Raw genomic sequence first — 26,188 nt, 5'->3', positions numbered from 1 at the left:
CACCACTACCAGTTCAAACCAGAAAGACGCTCAATTGATTTCCTGGAGGACATAACCGTGTTACTTATGTAACAAAGTATTCTAATACATTGCATTCATTTTCTTAAGACATACTTCTCATTAAGGGAAATGAAAAACTCTTTTTTTAAAGACAGTCACACACAAAACACGTGAACTGAGGCATCCAGCATGGAGCAAACTTCTGCTTGATGGATAGAAATATTTAAAACCACTTCTCGTTGCCATTTTTGAATTCCCTAATTAAACTATAAATGCAGGATGGAAAACTCAATGAAAGGACACAACAAATTTGACAATGATTTGGGTTCCTTCCCAAAGAAAATCCAGACTTGAAATTTATAAGTCAAATACAGACATGGCAACTTATTTTGAGCTGGTGAGGGCAGCAACACACTTCTTCATTCAGGTAAAATCTAATTTCCCTCTGCAGAATACACAAAAACATAACATTAAATATACTTATCAGGACAGGTTTATGATGTAATCACAAAAACAAGGCACAATGGTAAAACATTAATGGAAATTTTAATAAGATCCTGTCAACCGTAGGTCACAGAGTGCTATTTCCTAGCCAGCAGTCTTCACTGCTTTATGCCACTTAAAGACATAGAGGTTCTCTCTATGATAGGCAATGCCACACTGACATTTAGTAAAGAGGGATCCGTAACAAACTGAAGCATTTCAGCAAGGTTTCCTGTGCAGTGTTAAGATTATCTAGGAAGATATTTAATCAGTAACAACAACAAAAAAAGTGTGCAACGTTGGAAGATGACGCTTTGGTTTTTGGAGGCACTCAAAGTGATCAACGTGCAAAGAGGACACGGTGCTTCCCAAATAATACCCTCCAGCTGCTCCGACAGGCCCCGTGGAAAAAGTGCACGACAGCTCCGATCTCAACTTCAACACGGCCGCTTCAATCCTCACTCGAGTCTTCCGAGTTGTCCATGTCCACTTCTCCACATGAGGCCTTGGTGGGCTCCTCGCAGCTGGCCTGGGCGATCACAGCATGGGGCATGAGCACCACGCAGGCCGCCAGGCCGGAGACGCGCTCCTTGAACTCTGCCTCCGTCTCCCACTCGTCTGCGTCGGTGTTGTACACGTGGACGTATTTCATCCTGTTGCCTCTGTCGTGAGAGCGTCCTCCCAGGACGTAGATGCTGCCGTCCAGCACGGCCATGCCAGGCTCGCCGTGTCCAGCAGGAAGTGGGGTCAGTAAAGACCAAGAGTCGGCTTCAGGGCTAAAGCATGCCACCTGAGAGAAAGAACAGCAGGTTGGAATAGATTATTCTGTCATTTTCAGTGAGCGGAGTTGGGGCGCTTAGAGACCAAAACCCTTTTGCATATAAAAATAGAAAAAATATAGTGAAAATAGCTTGATAGTGGAAGAGTTGACACTCATAACTTTTTGGATTGTACCTTGAGGACGTCACGGCGATATCCACGCTCATCATTGCTTCCACCAATAACGTAGAGGCATCCATTAACAGCGGCCATGCCGTGCCACGCTCGCTCCACCGGTCCCTCGGAACAAGCGGTCCAGTGATTGTCCACAGGGTCGAAACAGTAGGTCTCCTTGAGGTACGCCATTCCTCTGCGGCCGCATGTTATGTACATCTTCCCATCCAACACTGCTCCAGCGTGGGCGAAAACCTGGAAGGAAAGTTACAACTTTCTTTAAGACTAATCTAAGTAAAGATGAATAGCTGGTATATAACAGAAAAGCATCAGTAACAATACTCAGGGAAGTATGCAGCACCACCGTGTGGATGGTAGCGGTACTACACTAACTATTCTCGTACCTCTCTCTTCAGAGGGGATACAAACTCCCACATGTTGGTGTGTGGGTCGTAGCGCTCCACTGACTCCAGTTCATTGCTGTAGTCCCGTCCTCCAATGGCATAAATGTGTCCGCCCATGACACAAACACAGTGGTCCGCATGCTGCTGCTGGAGGGGCTGGATGGAGCACCAGCTGTTGTGACGAGGGTCGTATCTGGAAAATGAAAAAGAAAGCATCAAAACAGGGAGGCGAAGAAGCTCTGACTTTGGATTCTGAAAAGCTGTTTGATGTAAACAATCTGACATTTTAAACTGTTGTGTGGCATTCCTCAGACTAGAGTCCAATCAACGAACCAGGCGAACCTGCAAATATGTCAGACCATATGGAACACGTGGCAGCAGTTCAGAAAGGCCAAAGATGTATTTGCTGTACTTAGACACACTGACGCCATTATAGGTCGTCCACAAGAAACCACTCGCTTACTGTCTAACTTCCTGCTCAGTTTTTATTTTGGTCCCACATTTGGTCAAGAAACACAATGTAAAATGTAAAAAAAGGCATATTTGCCAGACTATCTTGTTATGGAAATAGTTGTGTAATATTTAATCAACTTGTAACTAATTTGACTTACATTTACAGTAAAAACAAAACAAACAGATTAAATAATAATAAAATAATAATAAAACCCATCATCAGTTCAGGTCTCTTGCAAACTGGATGAATAGGGTGGGATCTCACCTCCAGCAGCACGACTCTGCACGAAACCCACTGTTGTTCTTGTCTCCTCCAATTAGATAAACAAAATTGTTGAGCACAGCTATACCCTGGTTGGACATCCGGGGGGTGTTTGCTGCGGCGAGCGTCCTCCACTGCCCCCAGCTCGGGTGGAACACCTGGAGCAAATGCTTGGTGTCTGTGAGGGAACGGGAGGTGAACATTCCCCCGAAGCCCAAAACGTATCGGAGGTTGGACCTTGGCTGGGTGAGAGGACTTTGCAGGACGGGCTGCCAGATCTCCTGCTCATGGTACCGCAGGGCGGCTGAGACAGAGTCCTTGAGTGGACACTGGCTCAGTCTGCCATTCAGCCTCTGCAACACTTGTTTGTCCATCAGGCAGAATCGCACCGCATTGAGCATCTTGAGATTGTCCTTTTGAGGCAACAAGATTTGAAAACTTTAGTTGATATCGCTAAAAACAAACCCAGCTATGTAGTGTGTATCTGATGAAGATATGAAGTACAAAATGCTGACAAACCTTGGCACTGACCTGCAAGTACACCTGGTCAGTTTCCACCTGCTCAGGAGTGTAGTGGTAGTGCAGAGCCGCCTCGTACACCTCATTCTCGCTCTCCACCTGAAGCCGCTCGCTGCTCAGCGCGCTGAACACGATGTCCGGGGGGAGTTGTCGGTACACATCGGTGCAAGACAAAGTCTGTATTTTGTCGAGGATGTAGGAGTGGACCATGGCATTGAGGTTTTGCAGTCCGTAGAGATCAGCTAGGTTATGGACCTCTAGAATGTTGCTCTCGTCCAGCCAGTCGGACAGGAAATCACAGCAAAAGCTGATAACAATCTCAAGCTTTATAACACAAAAGGGCACAGATTAGCTGAGGAAACCCCCCCCCCGAAATTAATACCGCCATCTCCCAAATGATTCGAAGGGTGTACCTGTACTAGCGTGGCGGCGTTTAGGACGTCCTGCACACACTCCAAGTCCAACTCAATCTCTGAAGTGTAGATGTAGTCAATTATTTTTGTCATGGCCATGTAAGACACTCCGTGAATCTGGATCTCTTTTTGCTGTGTTTCGCGAAGGCCTCCAGCAAACATGCCCCTGGTGGAGGGAAGGGACACGTTGTTAAATGGCTTATGGTTGGGTGACCTGGTGGAACGCAGATCACATGGCCTCAAGGAATCAGGTTTCAGCTCCGACGGGTACTTTTGCTTTTTGACAACCACAGATCTTTCCTCTGCTCTTCCCAAAAGACACACTGAGGAAAAAGGTGCACGTCAAACCAAAGACAATCCCCCCCCACACACACACACACTCATGTGAAGGGGAAAGCGGGTACCTAAAGTAATCGCAAGAGGCTGCCAGGAGTATCCGGTGGGCGGGGATGGGTCGACCCTCCACCAGCAGCACCACGTCGAACAGGATGCCGCTGTGCCGCAGGTCCTGCAGGCCGTCCCGCAGGCTGCGGAAGTAGCTCGAACTCGTGTAGGTCTCTCGACGGGGACGCTGTGACGGTTTAGCGAGTCCTCCCGCCGGACTCGGCTTTCTTTCCTCAGACATGGTGGAGCCGTGCGGGCTTCATGAAACGCCTTCTCGCAACTGTTTAGCTGTTGTGAATTCAAGGCACCGCTAACGGTCACTTCGTGCGGAGACGCGGCCAGCGGCTTAAAGTCGGGGGAGAACCTCACAAGTTATACACGCCAATTACGCGGGTTTAACTGTGGGGCAGTTGGAAATATCGAACGGTAACATGGTTACACACACACGCCCTTCCGTCGACCTACCGTGAGCTGCCAGTACGCTGTCAGCTGATGTTAACTTAGTTTACTAGGTGACTAATGGGCTAGTTAGCGATCAGCTGGTTAGCCTGCTAGCTAACGTAAAGCACTATCCGACAACAAGATAGACACCGTAACAAACCGAGTGCACGATGAAACCGTTGTGTTCGTCGGTAACAAACCAATTTACACCGACAACTTGGTCACAACGTCGCTGTCATTTGCTCGGAGGAACGAGCACCGTTGCCTGATTTTTTTGACAGATCAAAACAAGTCAGCTTCTTTACTGTTTGACGGTGATCTCACACAGGATTGGTTGTTGCCGTTGTTTTTGTCCCGCCCATTTAAAAGAAAGAGCCAATCACAGACCTTGTGCCACACTGAAGGCAATGAAAGGACATTTTCAACTAGCCTTTTAACATGATACGATAAACGTAGTGTGTGGAGTTTGCTTTTATATTTGTTACATCTCTGTTTTAGTTTTACATTACTCGTAATAATAGAATAAATGTTTAATTAAAGAAAAACTTTGATACTGTGACACTTTGTGTAAACACAAGAGGATGCTGTTCCCTGCTCCTATGCAACTGGTACTCAGACTGCATGTCATACAAATACATCAGCACCAGGCGTCTAAAATAATACCAATTATATGTCTTCTTTAATGTATAAATACAGGTTTTACACCGTATACCTTCAGGGAGTAAATAATTTCTTTAATACATTTTAATCATAGCAATTTGTATTGACTTCAGTTACATGTCATTGCACAGACTGATCAACAACAAAACAGTTGAACCCGTCACATAACACATAGGTAGTGTTGTATTAATAATATCTATATAATAGAAACTACTTCCATTGGTTGGCACAGTTTACCATATAACATGTCAGTGTGAATTCTTTCAAAGGTTCATTCAAAGAAAAATATGCAATATATCTTTGTCTTTAAAAAATAGATTTGCGTGACATAAAAAATGAGATGGCAAGAAAAACTTTAAAACTGTGCCAAGATTAAAGTAGATATTTATTGTTCTTGCCAACTTTTTGTTGATTTTATCATTGGCACTTTTCAAATATTTGGTCTCAATCCGCTTTCAAGATTGATTTCCACCGCATAACTGCATGAGCTGTCAGATAGATTTAGTTAAGCAGCCAGTCATGATGCTCTTTTATAAAAATTGGGGCTTCCATATGAGGTTTTACAATCTCATTCATCTTCTGCTGAGGTTCCAATTTGCATAAATCATTTCCTGACACGGACAGTGGAGATTTTTCTACTCGCTGTAACACTGTTGGAATAATCCATCACTTGATTTATTTTCCAGTCAAGTATACATTGCAGTGGAGTGCAGAAGGGAAACGCGCCTTGTTTTTTAGCCTAGTGTGCAGAAATTCCTTTTTTAATAGCAATTCATAACTTTTTTACCTGACGTGTGGCTGAAGAAATGTCCCATCAAAGTTCCAGTAATGGAGTCGTCTGCAGCTCCTTGAAGTTGAAACACCTCCAACACTGATGCACTGCATGTACACGTACTCCACCAAGCTAGTTTACCGCAGTTCCAATTCCATTGATCAATATGATGAAGTATTTTGAAGTATTTATTTCAAATCGAATGCTTTAGTGTGCTTTATGTTTTGCATGCTGTGGTAAGAAGAATATATTTTAGGTTTTAAGTTGGTTGGACAAAACAAAGAATTTGTTGTTTGAAAAAAAGAGAAATAATATTTTGCTATTTTGTAAGCCAAATGATTCATTTTGTATTAGAGAAAATAATTAATTGTTTAGTAAAGTAATGGTTTGTTGTAGCCCTAATCACAATCTATTATTTGCAGTAAATGCCACCCGTAGCAAAATATATTAATAATCAGTCATAGAAAATACAGCTAATGTTGAGAGTGACATCATCTTTTACTTTATCCATTGTTTGATTTAACTTATCCCATTACAACTTCATACTGGTTTACTAATCTTGGTTAATGACTTTTCTAATCGTTCTATTATTTATTTCTAGCATAAGCATCACAAACTGATGCACACATCACTATTTACGTAATTGCCGAACCTGACGTAGGATATGTAGGATTTTATTTTCACTTGCTGATGACATAATCACTGACAAAGACTGAAAGCATGATTTTTGTTTTTTTTGGATCTTACTAGAGGTCAAAGACCGCCTGCTATTTTCCTACATTCAGCAGAGCATTCTAGTCCATTATCAGTGGGCCGTCTCCTCTCATCAGAGAGAAAGGCTGCGCGGCATGCGCTCCGCAGGCTGCAGGAAGAAATGACAAAGAGATGAAAACAAACGGGGCGACATTTAAAGAATTAACTGTCAATCCACAAACCGAATTTTAAAAGGGGATGTTGGTTAATGGAGTTACCAAGACATGAAATAGCCCACGACCTTGAGCTGCCACGAGCATCACTGTTGCACTGTTCAAATGTTTAACCTCATTCAAACTATTAACTGAAGGAGAACATCTATATGACGACAAGGAGAGTTAGTGAGCAGCATAATTGGCTCTAGCAAGGACAAAAGCTCTGCAGTGTTTCCCTCATGCTGCATATGACAAAAGAAAGACCAGAGGACAATGTAACGAATGACTTTGGGACTGTACAGCTCCAGTGGGGCTGTTCGTTCTGCCTGCCCCTTCTCCCAGACGGTTTGCAGCTACTTACCACATTTAGTGGGGCACAGGAAATCAGGAACGCAATTCCTGCCCCAAAATATTTTTTTAAAAACTGTATCCTCATTGTTTTTGTGCTCTACTTGAATCCAGAATGCTTCGCATGCAAGAGCACCTTTCCTCCTCACAATAGTTCCTTCAAGTAGTTTTTAAGTTCTACTGCAGAGTCAACCAAGTCAAAATAAGAAATGTGACAGGACTCCCCGCTCTGTGATTCATACGTCGAATGGAGGGCAGTGAAGTGAGTTGCAGCCCTGACAGGTGCAATTTATTTCGGGCAGCTCTGTGATTGTGAGGAGGGAAATCCATTTTCTTCTACACCACAATCCTATAACGCAAAAAACTTTCAGCCTATCGGTGTTTGATGAAGCCTGCCAACCGTCTGAGGAGGCGAGCCACAGGGCCAGCCATATATTCCCCTGGAATTATTAACAGTGGGGGGCCATTTGCACCGCCGCAGGACTGGGGCGGTGCTAAATCAGGATATTTGGTGACAACAATGAGGGAGAAGCTGCAGAGGCCAGCCACATTGGAATTGTTAGGAAAAAAGGAATCTTTGGTCTGTATTGAGTAAGGAAGCTAGATGGTTTAACTTATAATACGGACACTTATTGTTGGATCATGATGGCAATTTCAAGTCTTTTCTTTTAGGGCTTGTCTCTCTCTGAGGTCGGAGATGCATCGTTCTTTTTAAAGGCTGGCAGATTTCCCCGTGTCACCGCCGGCTTGGAGAACACAAACCCATGCTACTGAAATTTGGAAGCGTCCCAACACTCTGTGCTGCAAAGGATGTCAGTTCGTATTAATATAAAGGAGAGAAAAAACCTGGAGTCAAATAAAAAGCAGCTTTCCGCAGGTGTCTTGTGTTTCAGACAACAACTGACACGGAGACTGGATCCTCCCTTCTCCGCCGGCCCCACACGTGGCAGAAAGCATTCCCACTGAGAGTATTACGCAAGACTGCCAGCAGACACTTGATAGCAGCAAATAGCTCGGCCGGACTGCTTTGACAGCTGGCCTCAAAGGAGACGTTCAGCCTCCGCTGGGGACCGAATATTAGAATCAATTCAAAATGTCCCTGGTTTTACCCTGACATGAAACCAATACTAGGCTGAAACTATCGCTACGGTCATCGAAGCGTGATCAGTGTGCACTTTCTGTGAGATTTCAGAAACATACCCACAGTAACCATGGTAACTGCCATTTTCCCCAAAAAATTGCAACGAGGCCAAAAAAAAAAAAAGAAAAGAAGTGACTTCTTTACTTAGGATGGCGCCGTCGGCCGTATCTGCCATGTGTCAGTGGAATGGATCTGGACTAACACTGAACAAGGCTTTTGTGGATCAATAGCAAGCTGCTGTCATAACTGCATCGCATTATACTGCCTCTGAATACAGTTTCCCCCCCTTGCTGTAGGGATGGGTTCGGCTATTTTGGGATTTCCCTTCCACTGTCTCATTCATTGTGACGTAGTGTGACTCCTGAATCATATGGCGACGCAGAGGAGCGGTGGGAAAGCGGGTCGGAAAAAGGAGTTGTGTGAGCTGAATTATGTGGCTCGAGAAAACAACATTAAAGGAGACGAATCAGCGGGTCTAATCCATCACATGATGGATTCTACCTTTCCGTTCGCTAATGCAGTTGTGTTTTAATAAACCCCAATCTCAGGGACATCCATTGCTCTATATCTCCTTCTATTGCACTTTTCTCCTTTATTAAATCACTTTATTCCACCATGCTAAATGTATTTTTTGTAGTAGCACATACCATCATTTGAATCAGTTATATTCAGCTCTGCTTCATTTTATACTTGGTTCTCATTTGGTATAAAACCAAAACCAAGGAAAGTTTCCATTTTTCTAGTGACGTGGGAACAAACTTTTGTGGTTGGCGAACACTGTCTTTATGTTTAGATAAGAATCTCATGTGGAATGGTTTTACTCCTCTCATTAAACACTCCAACAGAATGTTAATTAATAGTGAAAGTCAATTAAGTCTATTTCTGAAAAGGGGGAATTATTCGTTAAACTATATTTTTTTTATACTGTGATGGAGTCTTGATGTTTAACCACATGGGAGGGTGGGGGAGGGCTCACGTTTTTAAGTTAATACAGCAAACTTGATAACAAATCGGTGTCTATAACATTCTCGTCAATTTAGAAATATGTTTTCCACCTGTCAAATGTAGGCTTCGACATTTCAATTAACTCTCAGGGGGAATATGTGTCTTTAGCTGTTAAATGCTCCGCTATGTAGTCCCAGCAGTCGGCCCAGGACATTTGTTTCCAGCTCCAAACTTGCATCTAGATAGAGGAGCATGAAGGTGAGTTCCTGTGTCAGATATGATCCGCGGAACGATGGGGATTTTTTGTCCCCCTCCAGCACCTATGGCATTGTGGCATTTGTTCTTGGCTGGGGTTATTTAAAGCCTCGGGGGATCTGCAAGACAGTGTTGCAGTGATGGTGTCAAGGATCACTTCAAGTTGGTTCTGCTAAAGGGTTGTAATACTGCAGAGGAGCTGCATGCACACAATGTGTGTGGATTTAGGTTTGCAATAAGACAGGGCTTAAGCAGCATGAGCAGTACAGTGTCTGTGTAATATTGTTGGATTTTGGATGATGAATTAAACCACATTAGTGGTTCAGATTGTGTCTGGTTAGGCTTTCTTTGGTCAGTAAATCTAGTTCTTAAAAGGAACAAATAGTATTCTGTACAAACTCATTTGTATCATGTCTTACACGTGTTTGCATTAGGACCCAAATCACTATACCTGACATACTGTAGTCAGTGTGCGTGACTGTACATCTTTTATAGCTCATCTATTTATACTTACATCCTAACATATAAAAAGGACCGTAGTGTAATCTGTAATCTCAATTCAATTAAATGTATTTGTTTAGCCCAAAATCAACAAAATGACATCAGAGGGCTTAACAGTTTGCACATAACTAAACATAAAAAGCATTTTTTGTCAGTGTAATTTTGACGTGATATTAATGTATTTTGTTGCGATCCAGCTTTATCATGGGTTCAGACACTCAGACAATATGATCCCATTAATGAACAAAAAACGCATTATACTGCTTCTGCCATTACTGAATTTAATCCGTAATCACTGTTACATTTGAGATCACTTCTCTCTCTCTCTTTTCCCTCAAGTCATTAACAATAACTCCCTCAGCTCAAACAAGAACCTGTGACTTTATTTTCCAGCCTCGATCCACAACATGACCAGAATCAGAATTGGCTTTACCAACGTTGTTCTCTGCAGAAAGTCTCTATTGTTATTATACAGTATTATGAAGTAATACTTGAACCTGATTTGGTAATATACATTAGTTTTATATTACGAGGTTACAGAGAGCCACCTCTTGATTTGGTATTTTGAAGCTTCCCTGCACACAGCAGAGGAATTTAAAGGTCTTTTACGGTCAATGCTTTTCTTTACTCATAAAACAGCAAAGGGCTGAAACTACAGGAGAACCACTGCTCCACACATACACTGTAAACCCGAACGTCCAAAGTAATTAAATAGATTAAGTAGTGTATACTCAAATTTTTGAAAAAGTTCTACTAACTTAATTATGTCATGTTGGTGTAACATGTTCTTCTTTTTGAGTAATTTTAACTAATACTTTTTGATTTAATGGAACTATTTAACAATAACTTAAAAATATAACTTAATAGAATTAAGAAATGTCATACTAAGAATGATAAAGTCCTGTTATTTCTATTTTTTCAAATACGGATGATTTAAAAATAAACCTAATGTATATAGCACATGCTAAAATACAATCAAATCTCACAAAGTGCTTCACCAAATAAGTAACATCGATCATTAAAAAATACATTTCAATCATAGCTTATTAAAACAGTAACAATTTGATTGCGGCAAATGGTCTGAAATGCATTAGACATTAATGGAAGACAAAATGTATTCATTTTTATTGTCATCAGTTTAATGTAGCCTATATATTCATTTTGCTTGCAGGCATCATTTTAAAGCTCAAACTGACTTCCTACACTAGTCCATGTTCTCTCGTTAAGCTCGTTTTAAATTCTGAGCAGTGAGCACGCTGTAAAATGTGCTTTTACTTGTTTGTTATTTTAGGATATTATTCTGTCAGTATAACAAAGTATTCAAGTTGTCATGATAACACAACATTACTAGTTAGTAACATATCTACGACAAATAAAACGCTAATCTGAAAATTAATTCAATTGAATTAACACGCTAGTAGTGTATTTTAAGTCAACTTGATTAAGGAAGTAGTCGCGACCGTTATCAAAGTGCATTATGGGGTTGGCGGGCGAAGTTGACGTCCTTTCCGTCCTTGAGCCTTTTCGGACCAGGCTTCGGTAGCATCATCGGCTCAGACTGTTTTCAAGGTGAGTGAAATCATAGGTGTTTATATATATAAGTTGATATATGTAATGTGTGAAGTTAAATTATGTTACAATCAGCCAGTTGCCAATCCTCAAACGTAAAACAATTTAATTTAAATAATTTTCCAGACTTTGTCGTACGAGTGACATTACTAACGTTAGTTACTTCTGCTCCATTCACTGGGACTTAGTCTTCTCTGCCTGTGTGTGTCTCTACTTCAGCGGTTGCTGGTTTGAACTCGCTAACGTGTGCGCTAACGTACGTGCTAACGCACTTTAGCTAACGAACATACTACGCTAACTGACGTTACTTGACTGTGCATCTCGGACCAGCCGAGGAGCACGGGGATAGTATTCCACTAGCTAGCTAGCTTGTTCAACTGAGAAAAGGGCGGCTAACGAACCTACGCTAGCTAACATAAGTTAACGGTGCGTGCTTGAAACCGCGATTGTCTTTTCAGTCAATCTTGCTAGCTAGTTAAAAAAAACGGCCTCCCGTGCTTCTCGGCTGGTCCAGGAGCAGCGCCAGGTGTTTCTGCATCAAGCTTGTCGTGACTCGCAGTTCTGTGGCATTTCTATTATTTTTTTGCAAGTCATTCTGTTCATTCATTTTTGTGTAAAGCTGGAACTTTCCATCTATAAACGTTGTATAAAACTAATTGAAAACATGTAATTTTAAGGCAGTGTTAGCTGTAGTCATTGATCATGTTTTGGTAAGCTACTAGTAACTAACTTGTTATTATATTAAGTATAAGCAATTCCGTTTTTAAAGTTTTAGATGGTGGTCTGAACTTTGTCATTTCTTTTCTTTGCCTTTTAGGTTGCTGGTTCCAAAATGATCTGGAAGTGTAAGTTGTGCGCAGCTTCTTTCACCTCCAGAATACAGTTATTTAGACACTATAGGCTGCAACAAGATGAGACGGGCTGGATGTCAGGAGGTCACTGTTAATGCTGGAAAAAAAAGTAGAAGTAATCCTGAAAATGAATCTTCACATTCCAACATTAAAAGACCCAAGCGAGCCGAAGTCAACTTCCTACCCAACTTTCCCCAAGGAAAGGATCCTTCAATCCTTGAGCAGTTGAGGCAGACAATTGTTGAAGAAGTCACGAAGACTGAGAAGAGCCTGCCCCTGATTAGAAAGATGATGGAGACCACATTTCCCCTACGCCGACAGACTATAGTGATGTCCTGCCCACCAGTGAACGAGCTCATGAACCTCTGGCCTGCTCTCAAAATAGAGAATGAGGTAATATGGATCAGCTTTCTTAAGTGAAAATTATTGTGATTCTTACTTATTTGGCCCCTATTTTCTGCTTTATGAATGTGTGCTAGAGTCTTCAAATGTTACAGTTTTTGTATAAGTGTTGCTGTATTCTCATCCTACTGTTATTTCAATGTAGTTGTATGCAGAGTTCCAGCGGATTACGTATCAGAACCTCTCCAACACATTCTATGCTGAGCTTGACCGCCATCTTCCTCGACTGATGACCTTATTCAGACAGAAGGCATCAAAAACTGTGAAGACAGCAGAGGCTCTAGTTGAAATTTTAAAAATCCACGATGAACAGGTAAATAAATTATTACACACTTCATAGGTTCAATGACTCATGAGTTTTGTGTATTTTGCAATTAGTCCACTTTGTGTTTGCCATTTGTTTGATTGCATTAATAATGTGAATAGATTATTTGTGGACATATGTTCTGTTTGGACTGTTTAAAATCAGTAGGTATTCTGTTTTTATCTGAATAGGAAATCCATGACATCCACACCAAGCGCACTACTGTTCTCCACGCCCTGCCTGTGTGTCTGTGCGAGGATGCTTCTGGATTTTTCAGAACCTGCACAGTGAGTCTCCTTAAGTCACTAACAAAGTTTATCAAAAATACTATTATCTTTTAGGACTTCTTTGTTTATTACAGTTTGTGTATGATGTTTTCTTTCTCTTCACTACAAAGGAACTGTATTGGCAAGTGATAAGATGTTCAGTAAAACCTGTTCCTGTAAATGTCCTTTTAACTTGGTTTCAGTCTCTCACACCACTTAGATTCTCTGGTAATTTGGCAGATTTGTGTGTGCAGAATATGGATGTTATGCTTTTCGCCTCTTGAAATAAGACCCAGATCTCCCTTGTAAAAGGGGTATAGGTCGTCAATGGGACTTGGTTAAAGGAATATCATTATATGTAATCTGTTCTGTTCCATGTGTTAGTTTGTGATTAGTATCTCTTTTTCATTCATTCAGGACTAGTCTGATGAGCCAGAGCTTGACGGTGTTGCAGTGGGCCTCCTTACTGTCATCAGTGACCATGACACAAGTCCAGTTCACTACAACCCTGTGAGAATCTCTGTCATCATTGAAAGTGATGCCATGGTCAGCCTCCCCCGACTTGGCGATGCCTTCCTGGTAATCTTTGGACTGATCTATGCACTACACCTCAGCACTGACCAACACTTTTGAATTCACTGAAAAGATTCTACTTGGTCTAGAAAGTGGTAAACTGTCACCCAAGTTGCAGACCCTCAAGAATGACTTGATGCAGAAACTCATCTGAAAGAAGGCTGCAGGGAAAGCTTTATAAAAGGCTAGTTCAAAGTTTAAGGGGAAATGTTCTATAGAGTTTTTGTAATTTCATCCAAATTGCTGCCCTGTTGCCTTATGCATGCATTTTGCATGTAATCTTGTCGCGCAAATAATTTGCGTCACGTTTGGTGTGAACACGGCATTACTCAGGAATTAGCCAAAAGCACAGTTTTCTTTTTTAGCTGTAACAAAAAATAATTTAATTTTGGTATTATTTATTTGTTTTGATTACTTTGATTACAATTTATTTGAGCTCTTTATATTGAACAGACCAGTGCATATGTCTCTGTTGATTTTATAAATTTTGATTTATTTTTCTATTTCATTTTAATACCGCTGTGTGCTAAAAGGGAGTGGGTAAGAAAATACGGTTCAATAGCAAGTGTTCATGAGTTTGTGGAACTCAATGTATTTGAGGCAATCGATTGCCTCAAAAATATTAAGTTTCGAGTGACATGTTTTTAAGTAAACACATGCAACATTTTTGACTAATGTGTACTTAAAACAATGAAAACACAAACTAATAAAAATTGAGTTTGGTTAACATGAAATGGTGTGGTTGTGTACTTATTTTTTTAAGTTCTGTGAACTTATTCGTATTAGTTTGAAAACTGGACATTTTAAGTAATAATAACTGAAAATAATTGAGTTGCCTTAACAGAAAACTGTAAGTCATATTAACTGCAAATATTTGAGTTGAGCTAAATGGAACACTTTAATTAAACTGTTATCAAAAGGTACAAGTATCAAGTAATCCAACCTTTTAAGTTCTGGAAAATGTTGACTTTTAAGTTGATCAACTCAAAAAAATTGAGGCAATCGATTGCCTCAATTTTTTTGAGTTCTGGTAACTTATTCGGGTTTACAGTGAACGTGCGGGGGGGGCAACACTTCAGAAAAGAGAATGATGCACTTGCAGTGACACAAAACTATCCTAAATGTTCTCACAAGAACCACTCACAGATGTCTTATGTAAGATTGGTCTCTCTATAAATCCAAATATGGACACGTACTTGAACCGAGTTACGTTTTCAATTGTGCAAATGGACACGGGATTGGAGTCTAAACAGCTGATAGAGGCTACCGAATGAAAGAAGTCATCAAAGCGCAATCACATTTTCATGTGACAGCAAGATAATGTTTCATAAATGTTTGGGGGATGTTATCTTTTCCTTTTCTACCTTATCAGCAAAGACGGAACCAAATTAATCAGCTTTTGGATTGTTTACCTGTGCGCTGTGAAAGAAATGTCCCTTTCCCTGTTCCCCTTTCTTTATCAGAGTTGATTTTTCCTCTCCAGATGGCACACGGGTCACACTTGGTTGTGCTGAACACCCTCCAGCCCATCAACTTGTCACTTATCAATCACAGACGAACCGGTGGAGACGCTTTCAACCACCACCAATTTCATGTCACAATAGTGCTCAATTGTCTACAGACATTTAAGACTCATTCTAAGAGAATGCTTTCCTCTTGCCTCCCATCAAAACATCCCCGGCTGACAGACCAATCTAAATGTGAACGACGGAAGAAAGGATTGCCCGAGGAAAGGAGGCACAACAGCCAAACCTTGCCCAATATATCGAAAAGTTGCTCCTTTGAAGCAAAAACATTCTGTCCTGCACTGTAATGTTCTTCGAGTTCTTTTTCAGCGTTCCTCATTTTCTTTGAGAAATTATGTGCATAGATTAATCGTCTTGAGTGACATGACAACCACGTCTCTGTGTCAAGTAAACACCCACATAGCTGTTGTTGCTGGTGGCAAGTCATTAAACCGTTCCGCCTCCCAGACAAACAGCTATTACTGTTCTCCCATGCAGCCTCCACTTGAAACAGGAGTGAGTGGGGACAGTGTGAAGATGCCGTTAACAATCTGTTGCACAAGCGAGAGAGGTGCAAAGAATGGGTTCAAAATAGCTCTTGGTGTTATCTGCGGAGGGATCAGGACAGAGACGCTAATCGTGATGGTGTTTGAGTTTGTGTGGACGTCAAGAAAGCACAAGAATGTGGGCACAGCAGATGCACAGGACCTGTGTGGTTAGTTTTGGGAATGCACGCAGTAGATTACACATCCTCCACGTTAACGACCCGTTTATCAAAGACGGAGAAGTCAGTTGGTGGCTTTTGCTCTACATGTAAATATCCATTGCTGTCCGTCAGCATCCGTAACATTTATCTTTTAAGTTACTGGAGTCTTTTTTAATGGTTGTGAAACAGCCGGAATTCTTCACCGTTGCTTAAATTGGACATTCATAGGTTAGCAAAACCTGTCGTCTCCTCCAGCCAGAATGAGAGCTTTTACTCGCCTCTCCGTGAGCCCACCTGGGAGAAGACAACGACACCCCTGCTGGAGAGGGCCCACTAATGGGCAGGAAAGAACCAGGACTGAAGCGGGAACACTGTCAGAACCTGCTTCGATGCATTGAGAGGTTTTTTAATGGGACTTTATCCACAGGCACTGCCAAAACCCACACAAAAAATGTTTTGTAGTCCCTTTAAAATCTGGCTTGGGGTTGTTTGTAGGTGCAGCGTATATGCATCATGTTTTGGGAAAAGGAATACACTCAATTGAAATGTGAACACAATGTGATGTATGTGGTTTCTATAATTGTCATTGGTTTTCTTCAACAAACACGTCATACGATATTTTTACCCACTGACCTTTTCAGGGTTTAAAAACACCACAAAATATGTGTTTGGATTTCTTTGAACAGTATTGTTTCTGTTTACCTGAAGCCAACAACCATCACAAATTATTAGTCTGCATTTGATAGTGTTGCGAATGTGCAAAGAGGAACCCAATATAAATATGTCACAAGCATGATAGTATGTATTGACATAGGAATCACAGTAAGCCCTGTGTGAATTTTAAACATTGCACATATTGCACTTATTTCTCATTTGGGATGAAACTCGCCTTAATAAGAAAAGGGCTCCGCGTGACGCGGAATAAATCACCTTATGTCGCTCACTAAAACATTTGGGTGAACCGTGTTTCAAACAACTCAATTCCCCCATTGGCCCCTGTGAGGGCGCGTGCCTGATTGCGCACGTACGTGCGTGCGCACACGTGCGTGCGAGTCACGGATATTTTTATTTTTTTTTATCATTATGTAACATGTTCCCAATCACGTCGCTGTGTCTGCCTGAGAGTCGGAGGCATAAGGTCGCATCGGAGGATACCTCCTGACGCCTCCTTCCTTCTCCTCCAACCCAAAACTCTCACTTGCGTCTCACCTGATCCGCGAAGCCCCCGCCGCGCGTCCAGGGAGAAGAGAAGGACACGTCTCGGTAAGAAACAACGGATCATTTCACTGCCAATTGAGATTACGTGCTAGCCTACAACTCTTTTAGGGTGTGCGATCGTGCGTCAAAGTGAAAAGGACCTTTTTCCCGCACTCTCGGGGTTTTTTTTCTGCCATATGGCGCGACGAGGCTCCTGTAGTTTCTCTACAGGTTCCTAAAGGTGTGGTGCGGTGAGTTCTCGTTTCCTCGCACGCCCCGCTGTTTTGGATTCTGGATTTCCCGGATTGCAGATGTCAGGAGTATCAGTTCCTAGTTTGCGTCTCCCTGGCAGGACTGTTCTCCTGCAGGTGGCGATGCGTAAAAGCGACGCTGATTAGCGGCCGTTCGGGTGGGTAATGAGGGACAGGTCTCCCCCCCGAGACAGGACAGCGGTGAGCTCGCGAGGGGTTACGCGGGAGGGAAGAGGGGACACCTGTCCGGAGCTGGACGGATCCGGCGCACAGCTGCAGACGGAGGGACGCGCACGCTAAACCACACGCACACTTTCTGTCCCTCGTTTTCCCTCCGCCGGTGCGTGATGCCTGTGAACATTTTAGCAATTAAGACGCGCGTCAAAGGGGTTTAGTGAGGGGACCGAAGGATGTGACAGACTGATCAAATATCGTATTTGCAATTTACAAACATCTCCATTTTGAGAACAATCACTTGAGGTGCATTTATTCTCATTTTTTTCAAGCAGTACATTATGTTTTCCATCTAACTTCCAAATAATCAGTGTAATTCATAATAAATGTAAGTGTCCTTACTTTGGACTATCCTTCAGCAGACACATCACTGTAAGTTATCTAAACAAACAAAGGCTACAGAGTGGATATGACATGTGCAAATTAATTAAAGTGCTATTTCCTCAATTTGTTGCTCTGGCTGTTTGTAATCGCCGTGGATGCAGCATGACATTATAATAGGACATTTCTACTCATCATAGAGTAATCAAACAATTAATGTCCCGCCTGTCAACATTTGTCAGCATTAGGGAGAGCTGAATTAGAAAGGATAGATCATTTCAATCCTGCATAGCTCTGTTGCAAAACTCATGAGGAATTGAGCCACGGGCAAAACATCTTGTTTTTTCGGCAGCGTTTTTCAGTGTGCTTCGTGTACCCACACCCATAAATATGTATCTGTGTACACGTCCACATACATACGCTAGTCAGATGTTCTTGTTCTTGGGGTAACACATTTTTATTTGTTTATTTGTTTGAAGAAGGTTTTTTTTATGGCCCCACTTTAAAATCAGAGAATCCATTATGTGAACGCTCAGGGACAATGAGGTGTCTTTTGATTTAGAGACTGTTTTGTAGAAACAGAATGAATTCCCGCCGTCAAAGGGGGAGAAAACAGTGAGAGGGAGTGATTGTGTCATCATCACGTTATTGTGATGGAAATGTAAATCAGTGTGCATTTATAACGATGTCACGCCGTCTGGATCTGTGCTGTTTTCTTGTGTTCTGCAGTCAGAGTGGATTTCTTCTTACAGTCCTGGAGGAGAGAGTCAATCAGCATCATGGTACCTCCATTTCGATGTTAATTGTTTACTTCATATATTTATTTATGTTGTATGGAATCCACCTTAAGCATCACTTACTGCCACATATCCTAATTTAAAAGAACCAAGTGAGGATTGATTTATTTTAATGCTGCAGTTCTTATGGGCGCTAAATTATATTAATACTTCCTCTTAGTATATCAAGCGTTCATAACTTTACAAATAAAATGCCTCCTTTTTTTTCCAGGGCAGCAAATGAAGACTGAAGTAAAGGCCGCCAAAGATTGAGGATAAGTCAAAGCTCTGAGGAAATGCAAATGTTATTCATGAAGTAATTACACCGAGTGGAACACGTCAAATTAGTATAACTGGCCTTTCGAAGCGAGCACAGGAAAAGCACCATGGAGCTGCAGCACAACGCCAATAACAACCATGCCTTGTGGAAAGAGATACCGTGGGACTTCACCGAGGACTGCTCGCTCTCCGTGAGCGGCTCCACTTTTCTCATCATTGCTTACAGCACAGTTATGGCGGTGGGTCTCATCGGGAACTCTTGCCTGGTGTTTGTCATCACGAGGCACAAGGAGATGCGCAACGTCACCAACGTCTTCATCGCCAACTTGTCCTGCTCCGACATCTTGGTGTGCATGATTTGCCTGCCGGTCACTATCATCTACACCCTGATGGACCACTGGATCCTGGGAGAAGTTCTCTGCAAGCTCACGCCCTTCGTCCAGTGTATATCAGTCACCGTCTCCATCTTCTCCCTCGTCCTCATCGCCCTGGAGCGCTACCAGCTCATTGTCCACCCGACCGGGTGGAAGCCCATGGTGGGCCAGTCTTACCTGGCCGTGGTTGTCATCTGGATCGTGGCCTGCCTTATCTCTGTGCCTTTCCTCTCGTACAGCGTGCTCACCTTGCCTTTCCAGAACCTCAGCACGCCCTTGCCAATCAATGACCACCTCATTTGTATGGAGGGATGGCCATCTGTTCAAGAACGACAAGCCTACACCACCTTCCTGCTTGTCTTTCAGTACTTCCTTCCACTGGCCCTCATCATGATCTGCTACCTGCACATTTACCTGCGCCTCCGGAGGAGGAAGGACATGGTGGAGCGTGGCAGGTCCACTAACAAGAAAAACAAAGGCGCCGCCAGGATCAACATCATGTTGTTCTCCATCGTGGTGGCGTTCGCCATCTCTTGGCTCCCCCTCAATATCTTTAACACGGTGTTTGACTGGAACCACGAGGCAATCCCGTCGTGTGGCCACGACGCCATCTTCTCATTCTGCCACCTCACGGCCATGGCCTCCACCTGCATCAACCCCATCATCTACGGTTTCCTCAACAGCAACTTCCAGAAACAGTTCAGATCCACCCTGTCGCGCTGTCGCTGCTGGGCGGTGACGGAGCGCTACGAGAGCGTCCCACTCTCCACCGTCAGTACGGAGGTGACCAAGGGCTCAATCTTGAGCAACGGATCTATCAGCAACAATACCTAGATCCAAGCTTTTTCAGTAAAAGACAAAGGGACCGCCGGGGCATCCTTTGGAGTTCTTTCTTGCTTCGCAGCGTCGAAAAGCAAGGTCAACATTTACAAGTTGTAAACCTTATAACAGCAGTCCATAAAGAGACAACTGAAGAAACTTACTCAGCATGACTCGAACGAGTGTGAGCTGTCTTGAGGAAGTAGATAACAAAGGAACGGTGCAAAGGTTGGACAAGTGCAAGTATTGTAGGGAGACTGAGGGCACTTTAGAGGAGCACCTTTGCAACTGTAATAGTTCAAGCTCCGTGTGCTGCGGACCAAAACCAATGGAGAGAAAGCATTTCATTTGGTGTCGTGTTTTTATTTCTTAAGCACTGATTTCTACTCAGATTGTGACGTTACCTGCTTTAAATGTGATCAAGTGCAGGATAATTAAAAGGACAATGGAGTTGGGACACTGCTACGGTTGTTTTCAATTTCACTGTTTTATATTATCAGTATTGATGAAACTATTGAGTAAACTGTAATGTGTTAATGATTATTGCCTGAGTAGCTCATGACATAACTAAAGGAGAGAACATTAGTGCATTAACTATGTCTGAACACGTTCACTGAGACAAATAACTAGCATCATCTTAATGCATTTATTATTACCTAACATCACTACAAACCATGAAATGGTCTTTTAAAGACAACCTTGGGCTCTAGCCATATTCATTACACGCTGTCCGCAAAGGTCTTTGCCGCAGTGTATTGTGAGCCTTTTTACTCATAAAATGTGCCATTCAACAACCATATATCAAGTGCCATAAAACAAAATAAAAGTGGGCGTAAAATACGTTGTCAGAGCAGGGTTACCACGCTGTATATAACATTGCTAAATACGTGTATGGCCTGTAAACAATGTGACAGTTCTAGTTTATGGTGTGGTGGCAAATAAAGAGCACCGTGTAGCATAGCGCATATCTCCTAGGAAACCTGTTGTAAGTTTGTGGTATTGAACTGAATTAAACATTTACAATCATCTTTAACAATAACGTCTATCTCGTTATATTTTGTTTTGATGAGTCTCCGTTTTGATTGGTCAATTCTTTTTTTTCTTTTTTTTTCCCTTCTCTAAAAAACAATGGATTTGTCATTGTTAAAGGTCACCAGATAGTTGATCAATCCATCAAAGATGAAAATGTTCACTGAGAACAGTGGGATCATAATTCCATGAGACGTTGTGCATACACATGAGTCAATGCTGTGCTACGTAGTGTACATGGGGGGGGGGATATATTCTATGCAGTTAATTCTTAATCTTTCTTTGTTTAACTCCAAGGTCAAATTCAGTGTGCTGCTTCGTAGTGCATTATTCAACGGGACGTCTGAGATCACAACACATTTTAGATGTGCTTTTAATGTTAAATAAATCAGCGTTGTGTTTGGTGCCCCCAGATTCTAAACAGCATGTTGAGGGTAAGAGACTGCAGGAGAGATCAGTGGGAATTGTGCTGAATATTCATGATGTGGAAAACGCATGTTGGCAGTTGTACTTTGTCCTTTCCCCGAGAAGAAGAACATCCACTGAGGAAAGGAAGGGCGTATGTCTCTTGCGGCCTTCTAGCTTTGGTAATAACATCCAGAGGTCAAGTGTGGCGTGTTTTTCATCTTACGAAAAGCCAAACCTCCTAAACTGTTATGCAAGGACAATGTAGCCCTTACAGGGGCTCTCCGAGGTCCTTGTCAGCATCATTGACAGCGTGCTTCCTCCACTGCCTTTACTCGAGCTGACCTTTACAGGCTGTCAATCTCCTCTCCCTTCCCACATTTCTTTGCTCTCCTTCCTCTGAAAGCGCCAGCAAATTAAGTGGCAGCGTTCGCTTGGTTTTTGGAAGGAAGGAGCCTAAGCGCGGAGGTGCGGATGTGGTCCAGCACCACTCGACAATGAGTGGAACTCGAAGGAAGCCGCTTGGCGTTGTTACCTCAGTGACTGCAGAAGGGCTGTTGTCAGTGGCACGTTGCGGCGCTATCAAATGAAGACGGGCCCTTAATGAGTCCACAGGGCCAGATTCTCCTGGTCTATGGAGCAGTTCCAGGAAGATTAGCATCTTGGCTCTTTTTCATTTAGAGATTCTCATAAGAAAACCTCTCCAGATCACAGGAACAACATGAGCTACATAGCTGGCGAGAGATTTGCTCAAGCTGTTGCCTTGCGAATTCTAATTTCTTCCATCAAACTTTTGGTGCCTGCCTTGATACTAAGAAGGCGTAATTCCGATATTAAAAATTATACTGATACGCTTATAATGTAGACATTCAAATTAGAATCTCTTTGTTGAAAGAAAGTATAGAAAGTCCTCTTCAGCCAACACCGTTGATCCAAATGTTACTCATGTATAAGGTAAAATATGGTTTTAACAATCTGGTGAAATATAAGTACAAAAGGAAAAAAAAGACATGTAATGTAAAAAAGGAAAATGGTACTAGCAATATCAGACAAAATGCCTGTCTTTATGCACCTTCACCCCCTTGTGGGAAGGAACTGATATTTTTGTTCAGGCAGATGAAAAGGTCAAAGGGAGCGGGGTTGCTGCCTCGGGAATCCTAATCACGGTATTATCATGCTAACATGTGTAGTGCGCAGTGAAACTGACAGGTAGCTTATCTAAGGCTCAATCGCTGAGATTATATTGCCCTCGTGGCTCGGATCCAGGATCTGCTCCTTTCATCAGATATGTGAGGGTTTATAGCGTGGAGCCTTTCCCGCTGTTACCTTTTTATTACTGTATTTTTTGTTGTCATAACAGCAATACCTTCATGTGAGCCAGCGACGAGGTGTACACATGCAATCCTCATGAATAAATTCAAGGTAAAACCTTCCTGCAGGATTTTTCTGGGCCTCAATTTCTACCCGTTTCTTATGCGGTATTACTAACAGACGCAACCTACACCCACACAACTGTGCCTTGCATAACAGGAGCAGGCTCGACAGCCAGGAATATTAGCCCGCTAATTGGTGTCAGTCAGTTTTTCCTGAGTGTCGGTTTTCAGGTTTCATGCATGTGCAGACTTCACAAAACAAAAACACAAGCATAGAGAACGGTAGTTAGGTTGAACCTCACAACAGACAAACAAAGACGTTCTTTCTTCTGTAATCTTGCCCCGACAATTTAGGATCTGACCTTCCATTTTCTTTGATCAGAAGGAGGCAACAGCCGGCTTTAGTTGCCTGGTTACAGCCTCCTGAGGGGTTTTAATGCTGACACACAGCACCAGGCTATTAAGGGCACTTTATTGAACACCGGCAGGGGGCCACACCGGCATGAGGCAGTTCTAGCGGAACAAGGCTCACTTTGATATTTCCCTCGCTTGCAAAGTTGGATGACAAGGTGAGAGCTTACATTCTTTAGCAGGCCACGGCACATTTAGTACCTTTTTTACATTTTTTTACTCGAGCTGGCTCATCAAGGTGGCAGCGTCACTCTAAAGTAACAGTGTTTTATTAAACAGCAGGCATAATGTGTCGCCAGCAAAGCCAACTTTCCAAACCATTTAAATGTTAGAAACGCTCATGAGGTGACAATTAGTGCATAATGTAAGAAAACCCTGAGCGCACAACATAATAACACTTTTCTGCCAGTCATCAGTGCAGCGAATAGTGAAATAACTTCATTTCTAGGAGTAATGATTTAAAAAAAGAGTGCCTGTCTTCTTAAAGCATGACATGGAGTCAGTGTTTTAAGAGGCCGTGCTCTGTATAAACATCTTGAATGTATTACAGAACGTAGGAGCGGCATTTCTGCTATGCACGCAGGACCCATGAACACAAGTGTGCATTTATTCACATAAAGCTGCTCGGTGGTGCATGAAGTCAAGACGGCTGGACTGCCGTTCATTAAACGGAGCTTAGAACTAGGCGATAGAGCGAGCATGATAGCAATTAATTTGACCCTGTCTACGGGAAGCGTGGTCTCCAGCTCATTCACGCAGAGTTAGAACAGTCCTTCTTAATTGGGCTGTGAGTGCATTTCAAAAAGGGTTTCTCTCTGTCAAGTTGATTCAACGTCACATAAAAAAATGCAGTCTTTCCAAATGTTAGTCAATGACAGAAAAGTATCTTCACCCAACGGCCCTGCATGATTGAAATGCCACTGTGCACCATGCAGTCATTCTGAATGTGTTTCACTCATCCTGAATCACCGGCAATCACGATCAAAAAACGATTGTTTCCAGTGGGAAACAATCGTCTGCAGGTTACAAAGATCCCCCACTAGCGCCTGGAATTTCCCAAAATGATGAGCTATTCCTTTATTGTAGTTAACGTTTCTTGTTTTGACAAATCACAACAGCTGCTGTTAAAAGTCATCATTGATTCATCCCCAAGTTTAGGGACCAGCAGCTCTGCATTAGTCTTATCTGTTTTCGACTGGTCTCATTAAAGAGACGTTAGACAATACTGTACATCGCGGTATGAGGTTCACTGCTCCCGTGTGAATACAGTATTACCTTAGTTAGGGTTCCCTGCACGTAATGCTTCTGATGTGATGTGTTTGATCTAAACAGGGAGGGTATGTAGATCAGCATTGAGATTATTGTCCACTACACATCACCAAGACCTTCAAGATCAGTTGATCTTAAGCACATATTTAGCGTCCAGCTGTGCTATTGACTTTGGTTTATTAATCCCTTATCAAATCACTCTCGACAAAGGACGATACTTTACCCACATAGTGTCAGGATTGTGTGTAACAAAGAGGTTTTCTGTCCTGTGTGTGTCTGCCGGATAATAGCAGAGCGACAGACAGATTGGACAACTTTGAAAAAAAAAACCTTTCCATTGGAGATAAGAGCGTGACCTCGCTGTACGATCATTAGCAGGATATTACAGGGTGTTGTATCACCGTCAAATCTCCATGATGAATGAACTTCGATTTCTTTTATAGTTTGTTTAAATTCCAGACACCACTGCACACATACGTGTGTCGCCAGGCCAAATCATTTTCATGCTTCTCATCCAACCGTGAATAAGAAGTTTTATAATCCACAGTAGATTGTGGAGTGTGCGTGAAACAAGCCAAGCAAATAATTAGCGGTAACAGTACGATATATTAGCTTCAGACACATGAACTTAAGGTGAACAAACACCATAAAGTGCAGTAAATACGATACGTTTTGGCAGGATCTCCTCCAGCCAGATGGAAAATATAATAGACAACTTTCAGCTGTTTTCAGAAGTTTTTTTTTGAGCATTTAGATTTTATGGTACATTATCTTCACACAGGTATTAATCACTATTGTTACAAATGAGTAGAAACTTCTAGTCTCATGTTGTTTTCTGGTGCCATCTGGTGGCTCCGCACTGAGTCCTTGACCTCATCAGTTGACCTGCACGTGCTGTTTGGTGTCTTTAGTGTCTTTGTCTTGTGTTGACCATAACATTTTGACCAAATATTTCAAAAGACTTTTTAGACATTTAGACATGACAGAATGAATAACTAGTGAAATCTATTTAGGCCGCCTCACGGACAACAATGGTGTCTGCTGGGAAGCAATGAGCCATGTAAATATGCACAATGTAGTATGTTTTCAAGTTTACAGTTTTGGTTGAAAATCTTATTCTAAAGGTAAATATTGATTATAGCCTTGAGTTAAATGTAGTTCGGTTCAATATTTTCCTACTTTAATTGTTGTGAAATAAAGATATAAAGTAGCATCAAATTATAATACAACACCAACTACCTCAAAATGGTACAAACGTACTGTGGCTACACGGTAGATTTTCTTTGTTTTTTGCAGCCTGCAACAAGAACTCCTCAAGTGACAGTTGACATGGGACATCAGCCGCTCAGCAAACAAGAGATTATGCCGGATCATTGTGGCAGAATTAATGGGAGACAATTAAAACACACACAGGGCGAGAGCGAGATGAGGTATCCAAAGGTTGAGGGGATA

General features: G+C 42.2%; 3 protein-coding genes across 6 annotated transcripts; 2 read left to right on the top strand and 1 right to left on the bottom strand.

Annotated features, from left to right (window-relative positions):
- Positions 1-343: 343 nt before the first annotated feature.
- klhl22 (kelch-like family member 22) lies at positions 344-4,661 on the bottom strand. Of its 2 annotated transcripts, none has more exons than XM_040196100.2 (7): positions 3,872-4,661; positions 3,468-3,633; positions 3,055-3,378; positions 2,539-2,948; positions 1,821-2,013; positions 1,438-1,671; positions 344-1,273 (listed from the first exon to the last, which is right to left on the bottom strand). In XM_040196100.2, the coding sequence occupies exons 1-7, from the start codon at positions 4,090-4,092 to the stop codon at positions 935-937; spliced, it is 1,887 nt and encodes a 628-aa protein (XP_040052034.2). In that variant the 5' UTR covers positions 4,093-4,661; the 3' UTR covers positions 344-934. The 2 variants fall into 2 exon arrangements, with proteins under 2 accessions (XP_040052034.2, XP_040052035.2); XM_040196101.2 differs by having other exon boundaries at positions 3,067-3,378; positions 3,872-4,647.
- Positions 4,662-10,505: 5,844 nt separating this feature from the next.
- LOC144386413 (uncharacterized) lies at positions 10,506-14,521 on the top strand. Of its 2 annotated transcripts, XM_078087635.1 has the most exons (6): positions 10,506-11,391; positions 12,209-12,635; positions 12,790-12,957; positions 13,140-13,235; positions 13,346-13,390; positions 13,632-14,521. In XM_078087635.1, exons 2-6 carry the CDS (start codon positions 12,303-12,305, stop codon positions 13,635-13,637), a joined length of 648 nt encoding a protein of 215 aa, XP_077943761.1. In that variant the 5' UTR covers positions 10,506-11,391; positions 12,209-12,302; the 3' UTR covers positions 13,638-14,521. The 2 variants fall into 2 exon arrangements, with proteins under 2 accessions (XP_077943761.1, XP_077943762.1); XM_078087636.1 differs by lacking the exon at positions 13,346-13,390.
- A 2,575-nt stretch (positions 14,522-17,096) lies between these two features.
- Positions 17,097-21,285, top strand: npy8br (neuropeptide Y receptor Y8b). Of its 2 annotated transcripts, XM_040196270.2 has the most exons (3): positions 17,097-17,261; positions 18,731-18,783; positions 19,010-21,285. In XM_040196270.2, the coding sequence occupies exon 3, from the start codon at positions 19,164-19,166 to the stop codon at positions 20,262-20,264; it is 1,101 nt and encodes a 366-aa protein (XP_040052204.1). In that variant the 5' UTR covers positions 17,097-17,261; positions 18,731-18,783; positions 19,010-19,163; the 3' UTR covers positions 20,265-21,285. The 2 variants fall into 2 exon arrangements, with proteins under 2 accessions (XP_040052204.1, XP_077943104.1); XM_078086978.1 differs by lacking the exon at positions 17,097-17,261 and having other exon boundaries at positions 18,377-18,783.
- The last annotated feature ends 4,903 nt before the right edge of the window (positions 21,286-26,188 follow it).

Source organism: Gasterosteus aculeatus, chromosome 13, assembly GCF_964276395.1.
Source record: "Gasterosteus aculeatus chromosome 13, fGasAcu3.hap1.1, whole genome shotgun sequence".
Taxonomy (NCBI): Eukaryota; Metazoa; Chordata; class Actinopteri; order Perciformes; family Gasterosteidae; genus Gasterosteus; species Gasterosteus aculeatus.
This window is presented reverse-complemented; position numbering and strand designations above follow the sequence as displayed.